Here is a 12,137-nt window from a genome sequence, read left to right as displayed (position 1 = left end):
TTGTCTCTACATTTCGTCCATACATCATTTTCCACTCAGACTATGCTATCACTCCGATTTTTCCGTTTAAGTGTGAAAAAATTGATTTTTCCAATAATAACGCTTTGAAATCACTCAGATGCCAATTTGACTGCCTCTACTCCACAAAGACACTTAAAATAGGGGTTTAAATGGAAAGTCCCGCAAAATACAACAATTCTTTGATATAGTTGAAGTTCAACAAATGACTACTTGGGGCACTCTGGATGAAAAAACGAGTTAAGAAACAAAAAACCTCGCTTATCTTGGCTTCTGAGTAATTGATGAGATCATGTTCTATAGGAAAATTATAGAGTACATTCTGGTCTACATTTCACCCATATAACACTTTTCTGTCAGTTCATCCAAATGCTTGATATTTTGGTTGAAATACAAAATTTGTATAATTTCACGAATTTGATTCAAGATAACTGAATGGCGTCTCCCAACTTCAGCTCCAAATCGAATTTGCATGCACTCCGAGTTAGCTCACGTTAAGAATCTCACCTACATAAGCCGGTTAGGATTATCTGTCTATTTCTTCTTTCAACCACTAACTATAATATTCAAAATTATTATAATTTAATCTACATTGAAGCCATACTTGTAGAACAATGATAATAAAATCTTCAAATGTGTGGATCTTACGTTAATCTTAAATTTCATCAAATAGGATTAAAAAAATGAAAAGATTACAAAGTTTTAAATAAGTATTGCTGCAAGATAGTTTCAGAAAAATTGTCTTATCTGTAAAAGTAGAAAAAAGTTGTAGAGCAGACTCATAGTGCTGATATAGTATATAAGATTTCTTTAATTTATCTTTCATGTTAGCTAAAACTTTGAAGCTTGAAGGATGTTTGAGCAAACGAAGACTAATAGTCGTATCAACATTGATGACTTATAAAGTTTAGTGTTTTAACTGATTTATCATAAACAACTGCTGAGGAATCTATACACAAAGTTAAACACTTTAAACAAACACCTTCGGAAGTTTATTGCTTTTAAAATATCTTTAAGTAGTTTAGGTTTTCAACTTAAACCAAAATTTATAACAAATGCTTAAGCATTTTCCATTAATTAAATGGAACAAGTATGACTGCAGCTTTCACCTTTAGGAACAACAATTCCCTAAAACAAACATAATTTACCTTTTATTTCCATGTAAAACACAATTTCTCAACTCTTGAAGTAACTTATGACGAAATCTCGAGACACTTTGTGTTTTCTCAGGAGTCTTTAGTATTGAATTTATATGTTGTTTTTCGAGTTCTTGTTTTGTACCTTGAAATTTTCTCTAACACTACAAAATACACCATAAAGCAAATATATCCAATATAGGGTATTGATGGGAAAATTGTGTGAGTGAATAAATAAAAATCTTGTTGAATTACGAGGACGTGAAGGAGTCCGTGGAGACTTGCTGTTTCCAAGAAATTTTTTGGAAAAGTTTCTCGATTTGGTGTCTCTGAAGAAGGGATGAAGGATAGAAGGATGGTGATTGAGAATGGTATACTTTTGTCCCTCAGGCATATCGTCTGGGAATGTACGGAGCGGATTATGCATGGATTCTCCATGAGACGCTGGGTCCTCCCTGGTGGCTTCAATCGCCAACCGTTGAATGCCAGCAGAAGCACCTGGAAGCTGCTGTCGAGAGTCTTATCATCGTGTCCAGTCACAATAGCATCGTGGGAAATTCCGTGAGCTTCAGTGGTTTGGTAAATTGATATTTTATTTATTTCGAAATTCAGCACAATTCCACGAAGAATTTACAAAGTTCCATCGTGGAAATATTTTAAAGTTTTATGAAATAATAATTTGGGGAATTTTAATCGTGCAGCTTGGAATTTAACTAAAAAGCATGAAATAATATCTGAAAAAATCGTATTAAAAAATCAATATGGATCGCTTAGCACTTTATATGATCTGATATCTAGGTTCAATTGAAAAATATATTTCTTGAAGTATATTTTTTTAAATTAATTTTTAACTTCATGATTTTGATGTTTAGTGACAGAATGATGTTAGGAACCACTTCTAGAAGCTAAACGATTAGAAATGAAGCCTGCTAAATTCTAGGGACTCCCTCAAAAGGTTGAACCTGGAAGAAAAAATTTCCATCTAATGGTGTCTACAAACTAAAGAAATTTATGTCCATATTCAAGAAAATTGACAACACTTGTGTATGGCCTGTACACACTAAAGACATTTTGAATTTGAATTGAATTGAATTTTATTATCATCTCTGTTTTTCCCACCCCCCATGCGGCCATCGCCGTCTTAGTGTCGATTCCAACCTCCGGGATGAAAACGATGGAAAATCCCTTCATTGGTTGTATATTTCGGGACCGTACATATGCACGTAGGTCACTTATATGGGAAGATGGGTATGCTCACAGAGAGAGGTTTGAAAAACCTAGCCAATAAGGCTGTTTGGTTTTCTATCTGACTAAAATAAAATAAATAACTAAGTATATAAAGTTTTCACTTAATGATGTGGGTTGGCAAGTTCAAAAACACTCATAAACTTCACTAAACATACGTGGAGCTTAGGATCCTCACGACCTCCTCAGTGCACGCCGAATAGAGCCACGATCTGACTATCTCCATGGACAGCGCCGGAAACTTCAATGTCAAGTTGTTTATAATAGTTGGGGCTGAGAAATTGATGGACCTCGAGAATCCCGTAGTTCTCGGCCTGGGCACTACGCAGACACCATTTACGTCCATATTGAAGTGAATTTCTTACGTTTGAGCAGGAAAAAATCTTCAAAATGGACATAAATTTCTCTAGTGTGTTATTAATCTTACAAAAATTATTTTTTGAGACAAGATTAGATTTTATTTCGAAACGGGTCTCGTTCAAAATCCTGAAAGCCAAAATCCCGAAAGCCAAAATCCCGAACGCCAAAATCCCGAAAGCCCAAATCCCGAATGGGCCAAAATCCGAAAGCCAAAATCCCAAATACTTAAAAGTGTCATAGCTCCTCCCATGATTGCACTCGCGCTTTCTGGAGGCAAAGGGAAGTCTTCTGTGTCTTGGAAAATTATTCTAAACATTTTCCCCCATATAATAATTTCATCCCTTTCAGGATTTTGAACATTCGGGATTTTGGCTTTCGGGATTTCGGCTGTCACCGATTCGAAACATTAAGGATAATTTCGAAACAGATATTAATGGTTAAAAAGCCATAATTTGATGAACTAGACGAGACAAAAGACAGGATCTTTTAATTCTTTAAAAAAATCGCTAAAAGAATATTTAAGATCTATCATTTCAAAACATCAGTATAATCTTTTTGATCGGCGATAAGCGCTTGAAGTAATAAAATTTTTCTCACGTTGATTAATTACTAACAGCATCATTTTCTTAATTTAAGAATGAGGATAATTATTCAATGATTTTATTCTTTAGTTTCCAAGAAAAAAGTGATAATTGTTTAGGTTTTCATAGAAATAGTAGTTTGATTCATTTAAAAGTTTCAAGGGATCGAATTGGAATGAAAGCTCTAATGAAACTTTAAAAGTACAAGAGCATAAACAAATTTGACACACATGGTTCACTTAGGCTGTCAATTTGGCGATCATGGTGACTGATTGGCGACGATCTGCCGATCTGCCAGTCACAGTTCACTCGCTAAACCTATCCTATGAAAAAATTCCTTTCAGAAATCTGAAAACCAAAAATGATTACATTAAAATTATTCAAATTAATTTGTTTTTACAAGATTTGTCGAAAGGTTTTCATCTTTTAAATATGATAAACCATAAGGCGAAGTGGGGCACCTTCGAAATTAGGATTTTTCATCTATTCTTAAATAAAATTGAAATTATCGTGATATAATTTAGCTGTATAAACAAATTGAGAAGCTGAATTACATTACGATAAGTTTCAGTTCCACTTAAACATAGGAGAAAAATCCCAATTTCAAAAGTGTCCCACTTGCAAAGGTGCACCACTTCCCCATATTTTGTAAAATTTTGACTGGGGCGCTTACATTACAGCTTAAGTTAAGTTTATGTAAAACTCTGTTAACTCTTTAAGCTGTGGACACCGGTGTTCCAAAAACAAAAACAATTTCTTTTGACCAATATAATTTTGAATATTCAGAAAAAGAAGTATTTCGTAGATGACTTATATATCCGTTCTTAAAGTGTTAAAAATATTATGATCTTTATAGTTACAAGAAATAGTTTTGAAAAGTATTTATAAAGGGCAAGCTGTAGCCCACATGTTTTTTTCAAAACCATCTAATGCTTTGATTAAAGCCCACCTGGGCATAAAAAAAATCATATTTTAATAAATCTAATAAATATCTAAAATCTCATTAGATTGTATTTATAGAGTTTCCGGTCAAAATCCTGAAAGCTAAATTCCAAAAGCCAAAATCCGGAACGACAAAATCTCGAATTGATAAAAGATGTTATAGTTACAAACACGAATACGTCGGCGTTTACTGGAGGCAAAGAAAAATTTTCTGTGTTTTGGAAAATTATCTATGCACTATTTTTCGTATTTGTCTTCCTTTCAGTGTATTTTGACCATTCGGAACTTTGACTTTCGGGATTTGTGGTTCTTTTGGGCTTTTAGCATTCTGAATTTTGGCTGCCAGTGATGTATAAGATACAGATATGAATCTCAAGAAATAGTTTTTTGGAAGAATTTTAATTCGTCTTCAAAATTTTTCAAAAACATGGATCTAAAATGAGATTTTATTGCAATTCTCTTGACTATTAAGATAAATTACATTGCACGTAGCAACATGTTGTTTGCAAAAGAGGCTGTAATTGTTGTATATGTATTTTTAAAGGTTCCCCAAGGTTTTCCTCAAAACCTGTTGTTCACGCACGAACGTGAAGTTGAAAAGCGTTATAAAGCATTCCTTTAATTTATTGTTTCATATAATTCAAATTTCCATATAGTAACAGTTTGATGTGGACTAATTCGAAATGATCATCTATTCCTAAAGCTTTTATGAGAAAAGAATGTTGTTGAAAGGTTTCTTGAGATATAAAAAACCGTACCGTTCGTTCTTCGCCCTTCTTTTACTCTTACCAGCAGCGAAGAAAGATTGTGCGCGTTTAACTTGCAACTATTGTTAATTTTATTGTAATTTAGTTAATAATAAATGAATTAGTTAAGTGAAGATCAAGTGTTTATGATCTAATACGTGGTGGATAGAACATCAATCCTCAACAGCAGCTTCTAGAGACGGGAAATAAATCCATTTTGTGGAAGTGAGGTTAAGAGACCCTTCCGGACAGCTTCAGAAGAGTTGCAGCGGGTTGATAGCTCATTAAGAACTGTCTACATAATCTCTTCACACCTAAAGGGACACATCAAAACATAAAAGGGAAAATTTTTGATCCTCTCTCGCCAGATTTATGATTTTCCCACATTTTCCCTTTCATAGGTTTGTACAACATCGTACATTTTTGATCCTCTCTCGCCAGATTTATGATTTTCCCACATTTTCCCTTTCATAGGTTTGTACAACATCGTACATTTTTGATCCTCTCTCGCCAGATTTATGATTTTCCCACATTTTCCCTTTCATAGGTTTGTACAACATCGTACATTTTTGGTCCTTCTCCCTCTTCATCCGGAGAGGGGAATCAGCGCAATTTGGGTCAACTTGAGTCTCCGAGAAGTCTGTGATCCATCCAATCTACGGTGTCTGTAGCGGTATCTCCAACGGGACTTTATCAATTCCCAAATGCCTTTGTCTCGCTGCACAATGATGACTGCAAAACGAGATGCCATACTTTCAGCAATGAAGAGAGTTGAGGACTACGTGTATGACATCACTGAAGATGACCTCTCTCTCCTTGACTATGGCGCACTCCAATCCCAGCTGGTCTTAGTCGAATCTTTACGAGCCAATTACCAACTACTACAAGAGCAGATCATTGCCTTCCAGACCACCGAGATGAAGAAGGAAATTGAAGTCTCGAGCAAAACCGCCTTCCATAATCGATGTTTTGTGCTTATCGATTCCATTGAAGAAATCATGGGGTACCTGCCAGCATCGTCCATTGACTTGAAGACATCCGAGACACAAACTAATGTCCACAGCCTCATCCAAGAGCTAAAGCAGCAAGGCAACGAGCAGCTACGTCAGAGCCAACTACAATTTCAGCGGCTCATGTCAGCGCTCTCAATCACCGCAAGTAGCTCTAATATTGTAACTGATCTCGCTGTCAATTCAAATAAGCTCCTTCAGAGCACAAGCCAAACTTTTAATGTCAGTTCCTCCACCCCACTCGCTAACCAGCGCTTAACCCATAACAATTCTGAGTCTCCTGTGCCAATTTCTGCCATTACCTCTACTGACTGCGAAGCATCCTTTATTCAGTACGCGTTGCATTGTTCAGATTCAGACCCTGGGACCCAAGGGGGGAGAGAATGTGACAAAGACTCCACACCAGCGGAATTAGAGAATTTCCCACCATGCCTCAATGCCTCAAGTTTTACCACCACGATATTGGATTCTTCACTAATCAATCCCATTGCACAATCTTCAATTTATCAACAATCCAATGAGCTATCAAACTATAGAGAAGCCTCTGCACCATCAAATAGCGAATGGTGCTTCAAATTGTCTCATCCTTTGCATAGATGCCATGAATTTCCTTTACCATATGCAAGTGAGGGACTTGAATCCTCGGAAGAATTGTGTTCATGTCAAAATAGCCTACCACCTAATCTCTCAGATAGCTACACTGTACCACAGTGTAGACAATGCCAGGCGCGACATGACAGCCTATGCCACTCCATGCTCTTGGAAGAACCTACTGTCAGTTATTTGATGCCTTCTTCGCTTGCCAATTGCACGGTTTCTAATCAACTACCTCCAGTATTTGAACATCCGCCTACTACTCATTCTCGATGTCCTTCCGTAACTCTGCCTGCCTCATCCACTCATTCTGATTGCCTTCTACTGTATACTGCCTCTTTAGCAACAGATCTTGTGGACTTTTTTACTGGAAGCCGAGAAAGAGACCTCTTTTGCGAGATGACAAGCCTGGACCATGATGTCAGCGATGATATTGCCAAATTGCCGGCTCCTCCTTCATTACTGACTCCTGCATCTTTAGCCCAATCATCATTGGTTTCTGACAATCCGCTAGCCTCATGGATTCTGCGTTCTCCGGTGGTCTCCAACTTGCCTTATACCCTTGCTAGTCACAGTATCCAATCTAATCATTTCCACGTGACAGCCTGGGTGAATTTTCTCACAGGGAGCTCCGATATTATTCCACTGAGAGCTATGCTGGACTGCGACATTGAAAATAATTTTTTCATTGTCATCCCGAGTCAGAAATCTCTTCCTCTGAACTATAAGCCGTTCATTTTGGGCAAGGAAATCTACTTCCAACCAATCTGGTCCTCCATATTGGACCAATGCACCGTGCCTGAACAATTAAGTGCGTTTCCGGATAGGACAACGTATGAAGATTCAATGCATGCCTTCTCTGATGTCAAGACGTTGCCATTCTATTACGACATTCAGAGACTCCGCAATCCATCATTATGTGAGATTGCCAGCCAGAAAAACCATCCATCAGGAAGATATAACTCCAAATTTATGCTATCAATCGATCACGAGGTCATCTGTGGGCACATAACTACAGGAAAACACACTTCTCTGCTTCTACATGTTTTCCTAAAATCCCACGTCCCATCTGTCGATAAATCTGCCTTCCATTTTCGAGAGAGTGTGGACATGCCTACAATTTCTAAGTTTTTTCTCCACCCGAATTTATCCGGAGATGTTAACCGGACAGTTTTTGGAGAATTCGTTATACTGAAAAGAATTATTCCGTTGCAAAACGCAACTCGTTCACCATTTCATAAATCGTTGCTTGGAGCAATCGCAATCAAACATCCTTGGGAATATACATTCAAGTTAACTATGAAATGCTCTTCTCATATATTCAATTCAAAGTCAGCCATTGCTGCTTCATATTACATTATGCTCAAGGACGTTATCCATAATCCCATGGACAAGACAATTAGCTTAATCGACCACAGAGCAATTACAATTGGAAATCTCAGAAGAGGAATTGGAACTCCTTCTCAGTTCACGGAGAGCTGTTATGATCCAGGACCCTCGTTGGACTCGAGGACTTCTATGAAAGTCTCGAATGATCCGTGTGACGTTATTGAGAATCTTAACCATCAGAAAACCTTCAATATTTTGGTGCATCGTTGGGTTTTCTATTGTTGGATTTCTATCATTGGATCATTGACCATCGCCCATTGCATTGGATTTCAACGTTCCCATATCTTTTTCGGTGCATCACGGATATAAGGAAGTCACCATAGAATTTGTCACAATCCCCAAATTCTCTCTCGGATCCCAGCGTATCTGGACCATTTCCATGGCCATTAATTGAACCCCTAGAATCTCTTGTTAAATCAGTAAAAAAAAAAGGGGTCTCAATCTTTGGCTTCTCTCCTCTACGCTAATTATATTTGAACACACATTTCCGATAAGATTCCTGGCAATGTTTATTCCTAATGCTGGTCATCCGGGGAGATTAGCTCAACCTCTGCAAAATAGGAAGCTCGATTCTCCTTTTAATGATAGGACAAACGAATGTAGAATAATTCAATTTTCCAGCCATTACCAAGTACAGTCCATTTTTTTCCAATTTCATAATAAATAGCTAAAATCTTCTGAACTCATAAACCAATTAAGGTTTTCGAGTTCAGACCGGGGAGCATGTTCACGCACGAACGTGAAGTTGAAAAGCGTTATAAAGCATTCCTTTAATTTATTGTTTCATATAATTCAAATTTCCATATAGTAACAGTTTGATGTGGACTAATTCGAAATGATCATCTATTCCTAAAGCTTTTATGAGAAAAGAATGTTGTTGAAAGGTTTCTTGAGATATAAAAAACCGTACCGTTCGTTCTTCGCCCTTCTTTTACTCTTACCAGCAGCGAAGAAAGATTGTGCGCGTTTAACTTGCAACTATTGTTAATTTTATTGTAATTTAGTTAATAATAAATGAATTAGTTAAGTGAAGATCAAGTGTTTATGATCTAATACGTGGTGGATAGAACATCAATCCTCAACAGCAGCTTCTAGAGACGGGAAATAAATCCATTTTGTGGAAGTGAGGTTAAGAGACCCTTCCGGACAGCTTCAGAAGAGTTGCAGCGGGTTGATAGCTCATTAAGAACTGTCTACATAATCTCTTCACACCTAAAGGGACACATCAAAACATAAAAGGGAAAATTTTTGATCCTCTCTCGCCAGATTTATGATTTTCCCACATTTTCCCTTTCATAGGTTTGTACAACATCGTACATTTTTGATCCTCTCTCGCCAGATTTATGATTTTCCCACATTTTCCCTTTCATAGGTTTGTACAACATCGTACACCTGTTTACATAATAAAAGCTAATCGAAAAACATTTTTCTCACTTTATCCCAACATCTTTTTCCCAATAGACCAACAGGATGTTCATGGAAGAACTGCTGGCGCTTAAAGTACCGGAACCAACGTCACGGTATGCTCCTCAGACGTACGATGCAGTTTGGGCGATTGCCTTGGCGCTTCGTGGTGCTGAAGAACGTTGGAGAAATGAATCTATTCAGTCCAAGCTGGATGGCTTTGACTACACCAGATACGACATGGCCACAGAGTTCCTCAATCAATTCAGTCGACTACAATTCCTTGGAGTTTCTGTGAGTTTCCCACTGACTTATTGTAGATCTGGGCGGGGGGTGAAATTTCCAATTTCATATATATTGCAGAATTAATCTCTTACAAAGTTGTGAATTTGCCATTTCCAAATATATTCTCAACAGGAAATATTTCTCCTTTTCTGGAGAAAGACTTTCTCCAGACTAACAATTCCATTGAGAAACATTTTCCATGAATCTCTAGGATTTTTTCCATTCACTATCTAGTTCAATTCATCAGACAGAGTGTCTTAATTTTCTTATCATTCTAATGCAATTTTATTACTTCTCGTTGAATAAGAAAGCATTTTATTATGTGATAAGTTTTACCCTAAAAAGTTTCTAGTATCAGATTAATCTAAAAGCTGTAAAATAATACTTAGGATATTAGTTTTATTACCCTTTAGCACTGAGTTAAGTTTCTTATAATGCTTGCAAAGTCATAAAAATTAGCAAATCTCATTAATTCTAAACAAATTTTACGATTTTTACTGCTCGAACTCAGAGAGAGAGAGAGAGCAGTTAATCGTCTTTTTTCAAGTTGCCACCGTTCTGGAGCTTAAACGATAAGAGATATCGACTTCCAGTCTTCGATGACCTCCAATAAAAAAAACAATATCTCAAGTTTTTTAATGATTTTAAATTTTTGAACAACTTATGATAGTGATACTGTAATAGCACTCCTGAGACTTCCTGTAGCATATCCTTAAGTTACATATTATAGTGAATTCTAAAAGCGTAATGCAGATTTTTTGTTTTATGTTCCATATTCGGGTTTACTCTTGTTTTCCTCAAAGATTGAGTCTAATACCATAAATCTACATTTACACCTATAATTTATACAAAAACAATTTTTCTCATTTTTGTGCTGAAAGGAATAATATTTTCGGTTTCAGTAAAATAATTTATTATCCATAAAGTTATTAAGTAATGGTCTTTGAATAGCCGACAGTTTTTTTAATTTCGCGAATTTAGTATACCAACAGACAGACTATTAGTCACATCTGCATGCCAAATAAATTTTAAAGTTGTAACTTTTCTAACTTTTAATTTATTTTAACTGAGTTATCTCAAAAAATTATTTTAATCTTGTTTAGCTTAATTTTGTGTTTTTCTAAGAATTTACTTTTCGATATTTCATTCACTTAATACCATTTCCAATGATTTTTTTGTAACATCCAAATGTGGTTAATTCGAATGTAATCATAGTACTTTATTTATAAAACTTTCAAAATTTTTAATTTTACTTTTCGTTTTTCTTGTGTTTGTATAAATATTGTTTTTTGAATGTTTGTACATATTATCATAAAAAATAATCTAAGAATTTGCAGTGTGCAGTCAAATAATTTTTGATTTTTTTAAAGTTTATTTAAATAAATTTATTTATACCTTCAACTTAATATTATTTTTTAAATATTGTTATTGAAGCATTAATTTACAAATTACATTTTTATTAAGATTTTTCTTGTCAAAAATATTCTAAATTTTATTCATTTTACTTTAGTCACAGAACCGATTAGTCTTACAAGTTGGTACTTTTAGTTATAAATTTAAGCCTTCTTTTGGAGATAATTTAACATTGAACGAATAGAAGAAAAGGATCTGGCTTTGAATGTGCAAGCCTTTGAATACTTCAATTTTTCTATTATTTCCCCAGGCAAGAATTCTATTTTAATAATCTAACTTAATAAAAAATAGTTAATAGTATAGGTTCTTATTATGGTTTATAGAATAGAATTTTCGCTTTTAAAAATAAGAGAAAAATTCAAATATTCAAAAGCTGATGAATTCAATGTCAGGCTACATTTCCCAACATTTCCCTATGCTAATTCATACAGTTTTTTTTTTAAATTGGTTGCTATCAGAAATCGGTGTGTAGAAAAGAGAGAAATTAATATTCTGTAACTTAATCGAGAAATACACGGTGTAAACGAGCTTTTGATAAAGGGGTTAGGTTTGTCAAAAATGACAGAAAACAGCAAATTTTTATTTCTTTTTTCAACATAATAAAAAAAATTATCTATAATTCAAGCTCTGAAGCATAAGCACAACATTTAAAAAATATTTTTCTAAAATTTTCATTAAAATATTTTAAAAATTCAGCAACTTGTGCCTTGATTTTCGGATACCTTTTTGAAAAAATATAGGTACTTTTCGCTGGACAATATTTCTCGGAATTGTTTTATCTGAAATTCAAAAACCAAACATTTCCTGCTAACTGATGAGTTAATCTTATTCTTGAACAAAAAATTGAAGAAAAACTGAAATTTGAATTTTTGGGATAATTTCATACAGAAAAATATAATTTTTGACGGATTTTGCACCACGTTTCCTCTTAAAGAACAAATTGTGATCAATCCAACATAAAATCTTTCCTTCAAGGACTAGAAAATATTTGGCTTTTGGATTTCAGATCAACCA

At 35.1% G+C, this 12,137-nt stretch overlaps 1 protein-coding gene across 1 annotated transcript in view; it reads left to right on the top strand.

The window, feature by feature from the left end:
- LOC129807029 (gamma-aminobutyric acid type B receptor subunit 2) overlaps positions 1 to 12,137 on the top strand; it is a 96,762-nt gene that overhangs the window by 45,704 nt on the left and 38,921 nt on the right. Inside the window, exons 5-6 of the mRNA XM_055855977.1 lie at positions 1,545 to 1,733; positions 9,483 to 9,719. Coding sequence (XP_055711952.1) covers positions 1,545 to 1,733; positions 9,483 to 9,719 — 426 coding nt within the window. The remainder of the gene's footprint in view (positions 1 to 1,544; positions 1,734 to 9,482; positions 9,720 to 12,137) is intronic.

Source organism: Phlebotomus papatasi, chromosome 3 (genome assembly GCF_024763615.1).
Source record: "Phlebotomus papatasi isolate M1 chromosome 3, Ppap_2.1, whole genome shotgun sequence".
NCBI classification, from domain to species: domain Eukaryota; kingdom Metazoa; phylum Arthropoda; class Insecta; order Diptera; family Psychodidae; genus Phlebotomus; species Phlebotomus papatasi.
The sequence above is the reverse complement of the archived record's forward strand: the minus strand, read 5'-3'. Positions and strand labels throughout refer to the sequence as shown.